At 33.4% G+C, this 18,608-nt stretch overlaps 2 protein-coding genes across 2 annotated transcripts in view; one reads left to right on the forward strand and one right to left on the reverse strand.

The window, feature by feature from the left end:
* LOC111715215 (uncharacterized) overlaps nt 1-18,608 on the reverse strand; it is a 20,651-nt gene continuing 2,043 nt past the window's right edge. The window contains exons 5-27 of the mRNA XM_023490518.1: nt 18,418-18,493; nt 17,859-17,948; nt 17,233-17,450; nt 16,834-16,962; nt 16,323-16,491; nt 15,593-15,702; nt 15,055-15,126; nt 14,317-14,427; nt 13,428-13,620; nt 12,783-12,900; nt 11,418-11,537; nt 10,442-10,535; nt 9,965-10,180; nt 9,439-9,551; nt 7,947-8,110; nt 7,631-7,709; nt 6,848-6,909; nt 5,922-6,110; nt 4,753-4,866; nt 4,356-4,474; nt 2,118-3,697; nt 1,796-1,913; nt 1-217 (exon numbers count right to left, since the gene is read on the reverse strand). Of these exons, the coding sequence (XP_023346286.1) occupies nt 1-217; nt 1,796-1,913; nt 2,118-3,697; nt 4,356-4,474; nt 4,753-4,866; nt 5,922-6,110; nt 6,848-6,909; nt 7,631-7,709; nt 7,947-8,110; nt 9,439-9,551; nt 9,965-10,180; nt 10,442-10,535; nt 11,418-11,537; nt 12,783-12,900; nt 13,428-13,620; nt 14,317-14,427; nt 15,055-15,126; nt 15,593-15,702; nt 16,323-16,491; nt 16,834-16,962; nt 17,233-17,450; nt 17,859-17,948; nt 18,418-18,493 (4,471 nt within the window). The remainder of the gene's footprint in view (nt 218-1,795; nt 1,914-2,117; nt 3,698-4,355; nt 4,475-4,752; nt 4,867-5,921; nt 6,111-6,847; nt 6,910-7,630; nt 7,710-7,946; nt 8,111-9,438; nt 9,552-9,964; nt 10,181-10,441; nt 10,536-11,417; nt 11,538-12,782; nt 12,901-13,427; nt 13,621-14,316; nt 14,428-15,054; nt 15,127-15,592; nt 15,703-16,322; nt 16,492-16,833; nt 16,963-17,232; nt 17,451-17,858; nt 17,949-18,417; nt 18,494-18,608) is intronic.
* Nucleotides 113-18,608, forward strand: part of LOC111715222 (ATP synthase lipid-binding protein, mitochondrial-like) — a 23,771-nt gene continuing 5,275 nt past the window's right edge. Inside the window, exons 1-2 of the mRNA XM_023490527.1 lie at nt 113-119; nt 6,815-6,820. The gene's annotated coding sequence lies outside the window, so the exon portion shown is untranslated. The remainder of the gene's footprint in view (nt 120-6,814; nt 6,821-18,608) is intronic.

Below are 18,608 nucleotides of genomic sequence, written 5' to 3' on the forward strand. Positions count from 1 at the left end.
TTAAAAATGAAAGAGAAAAAAAATGGTAAAAATGGCCGGGCAACCTGAACCTACCGTATTAATGAGCTCCCTTGAGCATGATATTGGCTGACTGGGTCGGAGAAGAGTTTGATTCTCTTGTTTACATCCTGCTTCTGCTAGAATTACTCCAACCAGGGACTCTAGTATTTCTCCACCAGATACTTCGGCTAAGAATCTATCACAACCATCACGGCATCTAGAACAGTGCCAACTTATAGTGAGTCCCATACAACTGGGACAAAGGAAGACGACTTTCAAACTCAAGTTTTGAAATAAAATTGTACAAAAACATGACACAAAGTAATTATGTAACGAAGTGTACACTGCACTGGCCAATTTTACTTTACAAGTAAATTTTTAAGGCTTTTGTTAAAATTAATTGTCAAAAAAGGTATATTTAAGGTTTTCATGTATTACACCCAAAAAGTGCATTTAGATGCAAAAAATCTGCCATAAATTGTATTTAAGCTCCAGGAAATGATGAAATAACTGTTAAACAAATTCAAGTAATGAGCCACCTGCTATGTGAACCATTGGAAATTATCTTCAACAAATCGATTGAATCTGGAATAGTTCCTTTAAGCTGGCGGGAGGCCAATGTCACCCCAATATTTAAAAAAGGTGATACATCAATTGCATCCAATTACAGACCTGTTTTCCCTGACCAGTATTTGTGGAAAAATAAAGGAATCCATCATTTGTGACAAACTTGTTGAACGTTTAACATCACATGAGTTGTTATTCAATAGCCAACATGGTTTTCTTAAGAATAAATCTTGCTTAACCAACGTGCTTGAATTTATGGAATTCTTACATACAAATATGATGAGGGAAATGCTTTGGACATTATCTATCGTGATTTCTTGAAAGCCATTGATAGAAGAACAAAATATAAATTGTTGATATATATATACAACCTAGTTAAGCGAATCATGTTTCATAGTTATTTACAGCGCAGTTTAATATAGATCATGATATGGTTTTTACGTAGAAATTTACAACGCAGATAATTAATAATGCACAATGTAATTCAGGTTTACAGATATTGTGCTACACAATATTTATTACAGATCTACCACAAAATCTGTTGAAAATAGATCTACCACAGAATCTGTTATAAATAGATCTACTGCAAAATATTTTATAAATTGATGTACCACAAAATCTGTTATAAATAGATCTACCACACAATCTGTTATAAAAAGATCTTCCACAAAATCGGTTATACATAGATCTACCATAAAATCTGTTATAAATAGATCTATCACAAAATCTGTTGAAAATAGATCTACCAGAGAATCTGTTATAAATAGATCTACTGCAAAATATTTTATAAATTGATGTACCACAAAATCTGTTATAAATAGATCTACCACAAAATCTGTTATAAATAGATCTACCATAAAAGTTGTTATAAAAAGATCTACCACAAAATCGGTTATAAATAGATCTACCATAAAAGCTGTTACAAATAGATCTAACACAAAATCTGTTATTAATAGATTCACCACAAAATCCGTTTAAAAAAGGATCTACCAAAGAATCTGCTATAAATAGATCTACCACAAATTGTGTTATAAATAGATCTACCACAAAATCTGTTATGATTAGATCTACAAAAGAATCTGTTATATATAGATCTACCACAAAATCTGTTACAAATAATCTACCACAAAATCTGTTTTAAATAGATCTATCATAAAATCTGTTGAAAATAGATTTACCAGAAAATCTATAAATGAACACCAGAAATGAGATATGAAAGATATATTACCTCTGTAGTGTAAGTACAGACCAACTGGGTACAAAACCAGTTTCTAGAAGCTGGATATACATACTCCGAAGTTCAAGATACATCTTTAGTAAAGCTGGCACAGAGTTCAATGCAATACCTGAAGAAGAAAAACCAACGTTTAAAAACCAGTTCCAGAGGTCTACATGTTATGTTAAAAAAATCATATCAGAGCGAACTATCGAAAATTACCGAAGACCGTTCTACAATGAAACATAATAAAATTTTTAAACGTCCACAGAGACATCATTTACTCAAGATAATATTTAATGAAAATATTCTTATTGTTTAAAAGTAGGCCTACCTAGAGTCGATAGTTTGGCAATTAATGAAGCAGAGGGGAGAAGTTTAACATCATTTACTTCCTCTGATACGGAGGGTGAATCCATTACAACAGTTTGATTTACAACAGGAGGACAATTCTCACTAAAATCATTTTTTTGTTTCGATAGATCCAGCTCAATCTCATTGTTATGAATCATAGAATTATTGATTTCTCCCTCTTCTAGTTTTATCTCTTGTTTTATTTCCATCTTTATATCAGATTCTTGAACCAAGGGTTTTATCTGCTCCGGATCCTGGGTTGGATAAATACTCACGTCCGGAGCTATTTCAACATTAGCCTGGAGAACAGGTTCATGACGGGGCATGATAACCGCTCCCCCTGGAAGCTTGATGGAGTCCTTCTTGAACATCTCCTGGAGTTTGGAGTTGTCTACCTGTACCGTGATGGTCTGTAGAACCGTAGCTGGTATATCTGGAGGTAGGATAAGGTTCCTACCCTCAAGTATACCCTTGATCTCCAGATACAGCTGACCAGACACCTCAAAATGTTCAGGCATAGAACTGTTCTGCTTTGTTCTCCACCATTTATACTTCTTAATCAGCTGTTTCTTAGAGGCCTTGTAGTTTGGGAACTTAAGCTTAAACTCTTCCAACCAAAGATCTCCAAGTTGTATGGATTGATTGTTCAGCTGGAAGATCCGTTTTCGATAAACTGCTCGCCTTCGGGCAGGACCAAGCTCATTCAACATCTCTACACTCCAGTTCCGAGATATATTCTCCAGTATAGTTGATCCTACATCTCCTGTATTCTGCATCACAAGCTTTCCAGATTTTATTTCAGATCTGAAGATATAACATTTAGTTAAAAGAACATTAGGACCTACAGGACAAGATGGATACTTCTTCTTAAACTCTGTATGTAAGATGGTTGCCAGCTTTGTATCCGGATGCTTATTCTTCGACGCAACAGCCAGCTTGTGCGCCTGCAGCAGATCTGTTACGGCCTGCTGGGTCCAGCGCATTTGACCTCGCGCATTCAAACAGTTGGCAATGACAGGTGGATCTGGGGCAAATATCTTAACAGGTTCAATCCGTGGTACTATTCGAACCGGTTTCTTTGCCAGACGATCAATGACAGGCGGAGAAATGTTCGCATCGTCCAATCTGTCCAAGATAAACTCTACGCCATCCCTTCTACCTGGATTCAAACTTCTCCACTCCTCCAACAATCTGCTCATTAGATACTCATTCTTATCTATCAGCCTGGAGGCCAACAATCTTAGAGACTGGTTCAATTTTGGGCTCCAGGGTAGGATTATATCAGGCTGGGTTTCCTTAGTCTCCAACCGTCTTATCAAGGCCTCAAGTTGTGCTGGAGATTCTTTACTACCAGGATACAGATTACTCCATTCAGAGTGGAGTAATGGAGCAAACCCTACAGATCTAACACTCATTGAAGTTCCGGGATTCTTCATTTTATTTTCCACCATCTCAGCTATATTGGCGAGCTGAGCCAACCTCTCCTCCGTCCAGAAATCTGGGAGCTTGGGTCCCCTCCTCTCCGTGTTCTCCCTGTTGTTCCAGTACCAGAAATGAACACTTAACAAACACTTATTTAATTTTCATAATAATAAACAGTTTTAGACTGAGCATAGATAATTCAGGGATATTTATTGGTAAAGTAACTGTAGACGTAATGAGTCTCCATGTGGTAAATTCTACACTCTTAAAAGTTTAAAACCTATATCTGATTGAGATTTAATAAGATATCTTTATTTGTCCACAGCTGAAAACTTTAGAATGAGATATCCTTAATCCCGATTACTTAATCTGAGGATTCAGTGGACACACTTTTGATTTTCTTCTTAAACCGTTCTTTCTTGGATAAAGTAGAGAAAAATCAAAAACCGGGTTTTTTTGATTTAGAGAGTCCCTCCCGTTTCTGTTTATAATCTTAAATGGCGCGCAAAATTACAAATTTATCGGCTTCATATATGCGGCTCTGATAGGTTGAATTTTATACACTTTTCAGGATACAAGTACAAGATTAAGTTAGTCTCGATATTAAGAAAAAGAGAGGATCAAGCATTAATCTCAATATCCACCATTCTAAAGTTTTCAGCTCAGCATACAATGGGTTGTGGTTTCACATTTACTATTCAAAGGTAGTGTACGATTTTTTAGACAGGAATGGAGGATCCCTTGAAATTCCGTCTACAGTCCCTTTAATAATTATTATTTCCAATGTGTTGTTTACCTGAGATTGTTAGCTGTATATGTACAAGCTGGATATATTTTCTTAAACTCCCTGATCCAGAGTTTAGAGTAGGATACTTTACGTCCCTGTTCCAGCTCCCGACCTTGTATAGCTATTGCCTAAAATGGAATAAAATAAAATGATGATAATGATGATAAAAATGATATTACTGATAATAGTTATAATGATAATAATAATGATAGAAATGATAATAATGATAGAAATGATAATATTGATAATTATGATAAAAATAGTGATAATAATAATAAAACTAAAATTAAATGTTTTAAAAGATTATTGAACATGATAAAAATTATGAAAATAAAGAATTTTTTTTATTGAAAATAATGAAAGATAAAATGCTCTGATTCGATCAAGTAGAAGACAAGTCTGATACCTTAGCCCTAGTTGCGATGACATCAGGCATCATGGCCTGGCTGTCCCAGATAAACTTGTCCTGGGTGCTGTCCTCTGTCCTCTCCTTAACCTTGACTTCAGTAACCACATTCTCCTTTTAATACAGATTATGAATATTTTTCTAGTCTTTTTTCAGGGGCGTACACAGAAATTTTTCCTTTTTTAATTTTGGCCTGGAACACACCATCAATTTTACTGATAATGGGGGGGGNACAACCCCTCCCCCCCCCACTTGTTTAAGCCTCTGTCTTCTTTATAATTTTGAGTTGCACTAATGTTCAACAACTATTAATTTGAGTGCAATTTCAAAACTTTCTTGGTTTTTAAAGAGTCTGTAATCTTAACTTCAAGTGACCCATCATGCAATGATGGATATGCCAAATTTACAACGGTAACCAATTGAAACCCTCTTCTGATAAAAATGTTTCTTATCTTTTGTAGAGAAACTCCAGATAAAAATAATTAAAAAAAAAAAAAATTACGAAAAAATGGATTTAGAAAAAGATCATGAAAGTTCCCCAATGTGGGATCCCCAGACTGACGTCTGAGTGAGGGTCTCAGTCAGGTGCTGATTCCCCCACCAGTTCAATTCATACTTTTAAGGGTACTGTTGTAAATCGGGCGTTGCCATCTTTGCATTGAGGGTCACTTGAATTTACACTTACAATTTAAATACTTGCATGTATTTCAGAGTTCCGACCTGGGTATAATTTTTAATAATCTGAACTGAAACTCTTGTATTTGATACCCGTAATCCCGATTACTACTACAATTTTGATTTTCTGCTTAATCTTCTCTTTTGGATATCCATGCTAGGTTCGGACCAATCAGAGGTCTTTCACTGATTATGCGCCAACATTTTAAAATTTCTCGGCTTCTAGTTCGCTGATCGGTTTCTACAATCAACACTGCAGGTTAATTTTGAACATACAAAAGTGGAAACATTTTGAAAATCTCAAGATCAGGCATTTTCGATATTAGATGTGTAAGCTTAACTACAGCAATAATTGTGTCCGTGAAAAATGCCGCGTGGATCGAAGACGATATAAAACTCGTCACTGAATTATCATGTTTATTGAGACACCCTGTAACAAAGTGTCCACCAGCATTCGGTAGAACTAATGAGTTCTTCCTTTTGTCAAAATTTACCTGGTTCGGCTGCTGGGACATCTTGGGTAGAAGGTTGTGTTGACCAAGCCGAAGTTTTATCATCTCCTTGTTGGATTTCAAGAACCGGATCCGTACCAGGAAGGATTTAACAGTTTCCGTTGTACTCGGGTATAAACTCATCCATTCTGCTAGGAGAAGAGGGACAAGTTTCATCCCTGGGTCCTCAACCTGAGATTAGATATTATGAATAGCAACAACTCGTATAATCGTATCAACCATGTAACAATTTACAAATCAGAATTTTAAACTAAATTCCAATAACCATTGAAAAAATGAATTAATTAGTTTTAACTATATTTTTTTTTGGGGGGGGGGGGGAAGGGAGATTTACTTTTGTATCATCTAAACCCCACAAGATCCAATAAAATTGAATAAATTTATTAGGTTTCTTGATCTTATTGTTGAACAGTTAATTAAGATCCTTAATATTGCTGGGGTTTTTTCCTTCCTCGCGTTTTTATTTCGCGATAAAATCGATTTATCGAAAACATATTTATTTTTTAACGTTTATTTGAAAGCACTTTGCATGATTGGTGAGCATAAATATATGCATAAATATATATGGATTGTTTTAAAAATATTGAAAAAAAAACTTTCAAGATTTAAAAAAATGTTAAAAAGTTAAAGTTTGTATTTATTAAACTTTGCACTATCGTCAATCGTTATCCTAAAAACATAAAAAAAAACGATCGGTACAACACGGTTCTTTATTCTTAATTTTTTGGTCGTTTTTTGCATATATCTTCTGTCAGAGTGAAAACTTGACACAGTGCAAGAAAAACAAATGCATAGAATACATTTTTAGATAAAATTACTTTTCTTACATTGTGCCAAATTTTAAGCTTGAAAGAAAATTACGACAAAAAAACGAGCCAAAAATGAAGGAGCTAAAGGCCCATCAATACCTTCATCTGAGTATATTTTCTCCTGGCTTTATCCATACAGGATATAAAGTCTCGAACCATCCCTGCATATTCAATAGTATATATAATATCAATTATTTGTAAAGGTTATCAGGGGTTACATTGATAATCAGTAAATATACGATACGCATTGTAAGGAACATATGAAATGGAAATTGCAAGAGATTGTGAACCCCACAAAGAGAAACATTTGAATACAGATCAAACAGAGAACATTTCTAAATAGATCAAACAGAGAAAATTTGTTACATATATTAAACAGAGAAACACTTGAATACAGATCAGAGAACATTTCTAAATAGATCAACCAGAGAACATTTGTACATATATTAAACAGAGAAACATTTGTATAGAGATCAATCAGAGAACATTTCTATATAGATCAAACAGAGAAACATTTGTATATAGATCAATCAGAGATCATTTGTTAAATATATTGACAAGAGAAACACTTGAATACAGATCAGAGAACATTTCTAAATAGATCAAACAGAGAACATTTGTACATATATTAAACAGAGAAACATTTGTTTACAGATCAATCAGAGAACATTTCTATATAGATCAAACAGAGAACATTTGTACATATATTAAAAAGAGAAACATTTGTTTACAGATCAATCAGAGAACATTTCTATATAGATCAAACAGAGAACATTTGTACATATATTAAATAGAGAAACATTTGTTTACAGATCAATCAGAGAACATTTCTATATAGAACAAACAGAGAACATTTGAATATAAATTTTGAGTGATTCCTACCTAAACTCCAGTCTGTAAACCCATCAATATCACTGCTTATATTCTTGGGTTTTCCATCTTCTTTCTTCTTCTTAGAAACCTATTCACAAAATTAATAAAACTTTAGATATGACATTTGAGCGTTTTTTATTTTTCATATATTCGACTTTCCCGTGTGTATTGTTTTTTTTGAAATTGTTAATTACTGAATAAGATTTTGTTTTTTATTTAGTCAATTGATAAATTTTACAACAAATCGATGAAAAAGTTCCACCCTAAAAATAATGTGTCATAAATATTGGACATAAAATGTCCCGGTGTTGAGAATATTATGTACCTGTGGCGGAGGTTCTTCTTCCTCCTCTACCAGATCAGGGAGTGGATCCCGGAGTTTAGAGAGTAAACTCCGCCCTGACTCCATACAGGACGGATGCCGGCGTTGGAAAGCTCCGAGAAGCTTCTGTGAGAATTCTTTAGAGCTTTGATCTATATCAGGCTCCTCTGGAAAACAGGGAAAATATTAAAGGGACTGTAGTTGTAAATTCAAGTGTCTCTCTATCTAATGTGGGGCATGACAAATTCACAACGGTACCCTTGGAACCTTTATAGGTTCAGTAATGTGGAAGATAATGTCGTTTTTCTAGCTTGAAAAGTGTTTAATTCTAATAATTCCTACATTGTTTTCACTTTTTTGGGGGAAACCACAAGATCAGCTTTGAAAATTTTAAATAGGGATATCTAATTCTAATTCATGCTTAATCATGCTTAAAGGTACTGCTGTGAATCCGACATTCCATACTTTAAATAAAGGGTCACTTGAAATTACGCCAACATAAACCTTTTAATTTCAATATTTTTCAGTATTCAGTTGCAAAACTGTGGAGAGTGTACTATTGCTAGGTTCATATTGATTGAATTATTTAAAGGAAGTGACCGGCTATGTAAGGTAGTTGAACTGAAGACGCAGTGTTGTGGAAAACTTCTTTAGGATTCATTTGAGACATATTTCACTTTTTAAAGGTCTGTAAATCCTGAGTTTGAGCGCAAATTCGACGTTCAAAACTCCTGATTTGGGGGTGGATACGCTTTCAGAATTAGTTTTTTTTTAATTATTAATTAACGACGACATAAAATGTAAAAATATTCTACAAAAAACAACAGACGTCATATTTAGGAACATTTTGAGAAAATAGAAATTAATCTTATCATCGAAAATAAGTAATCTCGTTCAATTATTAGTTTCTATTATCTCATTATTCTAGTTTCTCGTTATTCACAAAGATGTTCGCAGATTTTCTATAATTATTATTGAAAAGACGACATTTAAAGAATTTGAAGAAATCTGCGAATAAATTCAAAGAAAATTAGAAATTCAATATAATAATGAAAACGAAATAATCGATTTTAGCATTGATTTATTGACAAATTTCTTTTGTGAAATATGTTCCTAGCCATCTAATTAGATTACTGTATAATTTTTACTTTATTTTTCGTTGTCGTTATTTAATAATTAAAAAAAAAAAACTAATTCTGAAAGCGTATCAACCCCAAAATCAGGAGTTTTGAACGTCGAATTTGCGCTCAAACTCAGGATTTACAGATCTGTAAAAAGTGAAATATGTCTCAAGTGAATACTAAAGAAGTTTTCGACAACACTGCATACTCACTACTCAGTTCAATTACCTTACATAGCCGGTCACTCCCTTTAAAACTAATTGAATCTCCACAGTTTTATGAGCTGTTTGTTATTTAAAAGATTTGTCTGTTTATTTATTTTTTGTTGAATTTAAAGTTTAATTAGCATTATCTGACGGAGTAGGATCATTTACCTTCAAATATGAGATCTCTGAGAATAAGAAGATCCTCTTGCATTGATCGGTTCCATTGTCTGAATCCTTTAATATCTTCCATCTCGTCTTCAACTCCATTTCCAACACGGGGCCTAAAATATCACACGTCAGATTAAAGTAAATTCCACGTTAGACTGAAATCTTACATATTAATGAAACTAAAATAAATACGAGGTCACAAGGTCGAACCAGTGATTTTACATAATTTAAACCTTCTCTTTTTGTCTAGTTTAGTGTTATTCAAGGACTTAAAGGGACTGAAAATAAAAAAATAAAAGGGCCGGGTATAGGCTTAATCCTCAAAACTTCAGGAATTGAAATTCAAAGGTTTCATCCTATACCCCCTTTAATTTTTCCTTTACAGTCCCTTTAAAGAAGAACAGAAATAACCAAAAGAAACATAAAAATGTAACTTTATTTAAACTGAATCTTTTAAACATTTTTTAAAACAAATTCAATGAAATCATTATTTAATATCTGTGTTTTCTTCTAGATTAATTCTTACCTAGGAATAGGAGTCGACTTATCCAACTTCTGGTCTGCACCATCTAAGCTGTCTCTACGCTCTGCTCCGAAATGGTATTGGAACCTTGACACAATATGCTTCCATTCAATATTGATGTTTGGATACAGCTGTTCCCAGTTCTCCCGCCATACTCTGGTCAGCTCAACAGCTGATCCAGTTGGACCAACCTCTACCTCAGCCTTCTCACGGGTAGATCTAGTAACAATAACAATAACAATAACAATTACAAAAACAAAAACAAAAACAAAAACAAAAACAAAAACAAAAACAATTACATAAACAATAACAATAACAGACAATTACAAAAACAAAAACAACAACAAAGACCATAACAATATAAATAACATTAACATTAACATTAACATTAACATTAACATTAACAACCATATACAGGCCTGAATATGTCACTATAAAGTAGGATCCCAGCAGTTTATGAAGAAAGTTTCTAATCTAAACCTGATATGTTCTATCATGTTTGGAGTCCAGTTTATCCGTCCCCCTTCTGAAACAGTATCCCGAGATAGAATCTGTGGGGCCCGATCATACCGACCTGAACAATGTATAATCAGATCTCAGGATCCATTTCATTTTGATGCGGATCCGGATCCTAAAACAGCCCTGAAAAAATTTGGATCAGGATCCAGGTTATAAACACTGATTTTATTTAAAAAAGAAGAATTTTTAAATTTTTTCTCTTCTTTTTTCATGAATTTTTATGCTAAAACTTGATGATCCATTAGGAGATAAGGAAATTTTAAATAATCTCACTTTTTAAACAATTCAGATTTTGGTTTTGAGAGTAAATTTCAATTTTACAGTTTTGGTTGTTGGCCCCCTGACAAAGAAATTTTAATCAAGTTTAAACTTGGATTAATAGTCAAACAATATATACTTATGTAAATGTACTAAGGCCAAGTGAGGTAAGGTTTAGGACAGTATGTCAAGACTACTGAATTCAAACAAGGGTCAAGTGAGGTCAAATGAGGCCAAGTAAGGTCAAACGAGGTATTTCTTGTCAAAAAAGACCAAGCCAAGTCAACTGAGGTCATTTTAGATCAAATAAGGTAATTTTTTATCAAACGAGGTAATCTAAGGTCAAATGAGGTTATAAAAGGTAAAATTAAGGTAATTTAAGGTGAAATTATGGTAATTTTATGTCGATTTAGGTCATTTTATGACCAATGGATCCTTTAGAGTAAAAAAAGTCATAAAAATATTAAGCCAGGTCGAGTGCAACCAATTGAAACAAAAAAGATTAAGTGATGTTAAGTTAAGTAGAATGTGGTCAAATATGACCAAGGGGTGTCAAATTATGTCATATGAAGTCAAGTCAGGTCAAATGGTCTTTAAGGGTACCTCAATGAGGTCAGTTCAAATGAGGATTTGAGGCTGGCCACAAAAGGTCAATTGAGGTCAAGTGATGTTGACAAACCTATTTTCATACTGATGGTTTTATTATTCTCTTGTGATCCAGGATAATGACGCTTCCATTCATTGAGGAGAAGTTTAGCAAACCCTGGAGGTTTCTTTCCAGGCTTGTAAATATCTAAACCTAAATAACAAATTTAAAAAAAATAAAAAATTTAAAATAAAAAAGTTCAAACTTAATTTCAGTCGCCACCAAAAATAGTTTATAAATTAATGATTTTAAGAAAAGAATTTTAAGATTTCATTGATTTAACAAGTACAAAATTATGTATAAAAGTTTAGTGAGAACCAGAAAAATTGTGTAATTAATGGCGTTTGTTCTTTTCTAATGTAATGTCGTTGAATTTGTAATTTGAAATTGTACAAAAAAAAGTTCATGGAACCTTTTAATAAATAGTTCAGTTACGTTTACAAATTACAAAATTCTATGGATAAAAGAAACTAGTAGACGACTAGGATTCTACTGTTTTTCTAGTTTTCACTGTTTCATGCATTATGTACAATGATGGTTGGACACTGGACAGTGTTTCCGATGCTAAATTGAAGTAAATCATGTATTATACAGGGCGACCCACACAAGATAAGACTGTAAAAACGACCTAAAAACTCTTTCAATGTGACATTTGCTTGGGTTCATTAAGTCCTCTGCATGAATGTAATAGTTTGAAGCCTTTTTAACTATTGGGCAAAGAAAAAAAACAAGTTTACAGATACACAGAAGGTAATGTTACATCGTCTATACGCAATATACCCCTTACTGAACTTCTGACCTACTGCAATGTCGAACCAACGCCAGCTGTTTATGTTTGTATTTTTGAGGGTAAGGTTAAGTTAAGACAATTTCTGGGCCGAGGGGCTGCGGCTAGGACAGTCTAGGGGGTCGGGCGCTGCGGCCACAAGTCCATCCACCTGCTAGTACGTGCTAGTAGGTCGGATGTGTAGTACAGCGGATTTGGCGTAGGTCAGAAGTTAAGTACAGTAAATTTGCGTAGGTCGAAAGATGCACTATCACACGGAATCATTAATATAATAAAACAGACAGATTAAATTCAGTGAAGTCGTCTCTCTGAAGTCCTGTATATGTAACCCTGTATTATCTATATATATAAAGCTGCAATCTCTGTTTGTATGTTTGTATGTACAATCATAACTCATAAACTCCTTGACCAATTCGCCTCATATTTTGATTGGCCGGAACTCGGGAGAACCACAGGAACGTTATTAGCTTAGTTTTGAGATTTTAGGTTGAGTGGGTCCACTTTTATAGGGAAAAATAGCTAAGATCGTACTTTACGGCAAAACGCGGGTAAACTGCGGGACTAACTATGACCAGCCTGGGATCCCAAGCTAATTATCAAATAAAATTCACCTGGAAACTTAGGAACAAGAGAGTTTCTCATTTGAAGGAGTTGATCAGTAAGAATACATTCATAACTTTTATTCTCATCATCGTAGAAAACATGTATATAATGATGCTCGCAGATCCACTAGTAATAAATCAAATTAATCCTTTGTTCAGAAAAATTCGATAATTATCTAAGTCAGTGCAAATATAATTGCTAGAAAAGCAGTTTCTAGAAGAATTAGAGTGCAAGTCACTTTATGGGACTTTTTATGGGACTTATTTTACAGAGTTGCATGTTCAATTCAATATGGTACCTATTTTACCAAACTCTGCAGAGTGCACAAGTTAATGAGTATATCTCCGTTTCACTATTGTATAAATTTTAACTTTAGTACAGTGGTCGGCGGTTATATCAATACAATGGTCGGCGGTTATATCAATACAATGAAGATGACTTTTCCATTTTTAAGTTTTAATTTCTAAGTCTTTTTTTAAACTACAAGTTTGCAAGTTTACAAGTACACAAAGAAAAGCTTTAACAACTTCTCTTTGTTTTCATGATGTATTAATGCTGTTTGAAAATAAAACCTTGGTAGAAATAAAAATTAAATCTAAAGAAGTCTTTCGGGAAAAATATTTGCAACAACCTAGATTGATTTAATAGCTTACTTTAGATTTTGGCAGGTTTGGATATTCTTTCGGAACCTCCTTGCAGATATATTTAGCTCCAGGAGCAACAGGAAGTTCAGGAACAGGATCAATTATAGGATCAGCTCCAGGTACAGAAAAATACTCAGGATCCTCAATAATACCTCCTCCTGGAGTAGATACATTCTCAAAATGTCCGTTCTGTTCATCAAATCTGAAATTATATAAATAAAATTTTGAAAACTCAAGATTCTTCATAAACACATATCCAAAAAATCCGGCCTATAAATTCTTTTGTTTTGGTAGAATAAAAGTTTTCAAATGTTTTATTATGTGATTTGTTCTCGTCTCGTTGGCCCTGACTCATTTGTCAACTATTAAAGGGACTGTAAGCGCAATTTAAAGTGACTCTTCGTGGAAAGATGATAATGCCTGTTTCACAACGGTACCTTTAAACCTATATCTGATCAACAAAAGTTTAGAAGATTTTGTCGTTTTTCTATGATTAAAAGTATTTATTTCTGATAATTCCTAAATTTTTCCTGCAGTAGAAATGCACTCATCACTTACTTAGAGAAACCGAAATTGAAAATAATCAGTTTTCAACATTTTAATCACTGATATCTAAGTCATACTTGATCAGACCAAGCTTTTAAAGAAACCGTTGTGAATCGGGCATTGTCATGTCTTTGCATGGAGGGTCCTTTTAAATTGCACTTTTAAAAATAAAAAGATTTTAAATGTATTATTGTTGATATTTTACCACTTAGGTAATGGGTATGGATCCGAATTCAGACAGTCAACATTTTTGCTTATAAATAAACAACGAATATTATTAGTCAAAACCCTTGTAAAATATCAACAACAAAAAATCAAATACCAGATTCGCATTTTTTAAAAAGTATGTCACCTTGAATGTGTTCCCAAGAGAGCGTTTAAAGAAGATTCTGAATTTTGTTGTGCGTAAACCATTCCTCCTCCTCCAATAGAATTTATTCTCTTCTTGGAATGATACAAATACCTAAAACAAATATTAAAAAATATTAGAAACAAATATTGTCATGAATATGCATCTTTTATTGTACGTGTTGCCGATAAAGAAAATATCTAATATAATTTCGTGAGAACCACGGGAATGTTCTTAGATTGGTTTTGAGATTCTAATTTGAGTGTGTCGACTTTTATATGGAAAAATAGCTTAAATCGAAATTTAATATTAAGTCGAGGTAATCTATTAGTATTGAGTACCCAGGGCAACGCTGGGTTCCCAAGCTAATATTTTCATAAAGAATACGCATCTTTTGTTTTACGCATTGCTGATAAAGAACAAATTTTGTAAAATATTATTGTTATCTCTTGACTTATGAATCCTCATTTTCTTATGCTTTTATGGGAAGGAGGCAAATGTAATGTTAAATTACTGTGGAAACCCGGCTTTTTCTGTAAACTAAGTTCACCCTGTAAAAATTAACCTGCTTAATTTAGGATTTCTAAACCTATCTAAGAACATTCCCGTGGTTCTACTCGACCAAGTTTCACGATAAAAATGTGAGGCAAATCGGTCAAGAGGTTCATGAGTTATTATCGAACATATAAACAGACAAAAAGAGATTACAACTTTGTAAATACAATATACGTATACAAATACCTTGAATATAAGTTTTCTTTTGTGATAAAGTTGTGATTTGGGTTCTTCTGTAACCAGAGTTCATGCCATCTCCTAATTTTTTTGCTGTTATTATATATTTGTTTATTCATTTGGACAAAATTCTGAGTTTATATGATTTATTTAGTAATTTAAAGGGACTGTAAGCGTAAATTTTAATTTACAATCGTACTCTTGAAAGCTTTGCCTGATTAAGTTTTGAATTGGATATCCATGTTTTTGTTTCTTTAATCTGTTTATTTTAATTTTCAGGTTCTCTGCGAAAATGAGCAGCGCATTTCTTGTTAATAAGAAGCAGTGGAAAAATTATCAGAATTAAACACTTTTCGAGTCAGAACAACGACGGTATCTTTCACATTATTGATCAGATTAAAGTTTCAAGGGTAAATCGATGTAAACAAAGGAATTGCCATCTTTAGATGGAGGGTCACTTGAAATAACGCAAACAGTCCATTGGATTGAAGACAAAACAGAAATGAATGCTGCGTCGAGCCGACTATTTTTAAGTGTTTAAGATTACCTTGAGAGTACATTATTAATTTCAGTATTTAATTCCTGAACAGCTTTAGTTCTAGTCTCAAACATATCCTCTATCATAGACTCAGTCCAAACTGCAGCAGGTTTCTGAACCTACAGTACATAAGCAGTACAAAAATAGTACATAATTTGTACGGAAATAGAAGCAAATGTAGTGTTAAAACCCTACTACAATATTTAACTCAAATTTGTTAATCCCTATTTCTTGGCAACCTGGTGGAGTTAATATTTGTTATTTCAAACTATCACAATATCATCTAGCAAGTATCTAAACCTGCAGTACATTACCAATACATAATTAGTACATAATAAGTACATAATCAGCACACAAATTAAAGCAAATTTAATGAGAAGAAACTGATTTTAAGCATCTGACTCAAATATCCTATATCTCGGAAACCTTGTGCAGTTAACCTTTGTTATTTCAAAATATTACAATATTATCTTGCAGAATTCGTATTTTAAATACATTGCAATACAATACAATACAATTTTAAATACATTGGCAAGAAGTAAAAAAAATGTGTTAAATATACAAAATTTTGCATAAATAGAATAAAAAAATACATAATAAACAATTTTTTATCTTATTTTAAAGATATTCACATTTACTGGATGTTTTTCACGTGTTTAATTTTGATTCAAGTTTTTTTTTGGTATTTTGTACTTTCTCTAATTGAATGAATTGAGTTTTGAGACTGTTTAGTGTTTACCTTTGACGAATAATTGTCTGATTTTGATTTCTTGAGCGGAGTAGGAGCTGGTGACATAGCAGGAGAAGTATCTGTACTCCATGATCTCTTGAAGGTGAGTTTACTAGGGGTAGAGCTGGATTCAACCTCAGCTACCGGAGCTGCTGGGGGAACTAGTCCAGAATGTGTTCTAAAATTTATTAATTTGTTAATGGACTTCATCCTTTAGGGGATTGTTTAATGAAGGTTTCAATGGAACATCTATTGTTGTGATAGAATGTCGATTCACAATGGTACCCTGTAAATCTTTGTCTGATAATGGATGACCAAGATATTCAAGTTTATCTGGCTGAAAATCGATTTTTTAAATTCTGGGCTCTCTGTAAAAGGGACTTGTAGAATACAGATTAATGCAGCAAAGACATTAAAGGATATTCAATTCAAAATGTGTTGAAAAAGTGATACAAACTAATTAAAATAAATATTTGAACATGAGAACCATGTTATTTACAAATCTGATGTAAAAACAAACCTTTCATGGACTGTAAATCTAGACTTGAGGTTTCTAGCTGTCAGGGTGGAGTTGGGATAAAGGATCTTCCATTCAGTTTCGAGATCAGTCCCTTTCTTTTTTCCCATCCGTACTGAGTAGTGGAGATTACTAGACACGGAGAAACCGATCAAATCTTGTAATTTCTCAACAGGAAAACAAACTAGGGATTTAATGACATGTTTTTTTACAAACCTGTTCTATGATTTAGCTTTTAAAATGTGGGGTCATAAAATGGATTTCAGTGCTTAAGATGTTAATGTGGATCCGGATCCCGGATCCGAATTGGAAAAAAGGATCCGGATCCCATTTTAGTACAACTAAATATTAAATATTATTTTAAGTTTCTTTAATTGTTTAAATTATTTGTTTGATAGATTCCTGAGCATAGCAGCACTCCATTGTCTGTCGGAGTGGTCGGAGAGTGAAATAACTCCGCTTGTCTCAGGCGGAGTCAAGGCGGAACAATCATTCGCCTCCGGTTCAGCATTCGCCGTAGGAGAGGACTTTTTCTTGAGAAGAGATATGATCACTGGAGAACCATTATTCTCGGTTTGATTAATTGAAAGTTTTCTTTTTAAAGAAGGAAAAGGTTCAACCTTAAAAGAAAAGAAAATCAAATAATAAAATTGTATGTCAATAAAAAATGAGGGACGGATTGAGGGGTGTGGAATGTGAGCGGAATTTTTGAATTTTTGTTGAAATTCTGATTTAATATTTTTTGTACGTCAATCATTATCATTTAAAAAAAAAACAGCCATTCATTACATGCATTTAGAAGGGAATATTGAATAAATAGTTGTGACAACGATAAAGATATTTAAATTTGTCAAAACTTTAAACTGTTTAATACATTTTAACCAACAGAAGAAAAAAAACTGAACCTCATCAAATTTAACTAATAGTTATTTTTTATGGCATAATTTGTTAGGAAAGTTATAATGCTAACTCCTTAAAATTATATTTATCAAAGTCGGCGTAAACTGAACAAAATAAAGTCTTCTCACCTTTTTCGGGGGTTTCTTGAAAATAGATTCGTAAAGCTCTACAAGTTCCTTCCCTGATAAAGAACTGCTTGGATAAATAAGTTGCCATTCCTAAATTGCAAACAATTATTTGACAAAAAGTTCCTGTTTGAAAGGGGACCCTCAAGCAAAAAATGGCAATGCCCGAATCAGTACAGAAAACATATAAAATTATCAGAGTTTAAAACTTTTAAACCTAAAAAATACGATTTATTTTGTAGGTATCCCTGTACTTAAAGATGTATTTCCATTGACATTGACTACTGTGCAGAAAGATATATGGTTTGAATTTAAGAAGTCTCCTGCTTTTAAAAATTTGTATGGCTCAATGTATTATTGCGAGGTCAGGGGCGCACCCGGGAATTTGTTGTGGGGGTGAGGTTTACGTGTTTTCTTTCTTTCCAGGGAAGGCTCAGCACTTGTTGCAGACCTGAAAACCCCTTGGAAACCCCAGATTTTACTAATCCACGGGGGACCCGAGAGGGGGGGGCTGAGCACACATAGCCCCCCCCCTGAGTACGCCCCTGTTTGCGATATTTACCTTTAGAAGGAGAGAAGACAACGATGCATTAAGATGATGTCGCTTTTTCTGAAGAACTTTAGAATGGGCCTTGTTCCTATATAAAAAATAAACAAATTTAAAATCTTATTAACTTGGGCACTTTTTGGTAGGTTCAGTTACAGTAAATTTTATCCTATCGGTATAATTTCAAATTACTCCCCCCCCCCCCC

Source organism: Eurytemora carolleeae, unplaced genomic scaffold (assembly GCF_000591075.1).
Source record: "Eurytemora carolleeae unplaced genomic scaffold, Eaff_2.0 scaffold1469, whole genome shotgun sequence".
NCBI classification, from domain to species: Eukaryota; Metazoa; Arthropoda; class Copepoda; order Calanoida; family Temoridae; genus Eurytemora; species Eurytemora carolleeae.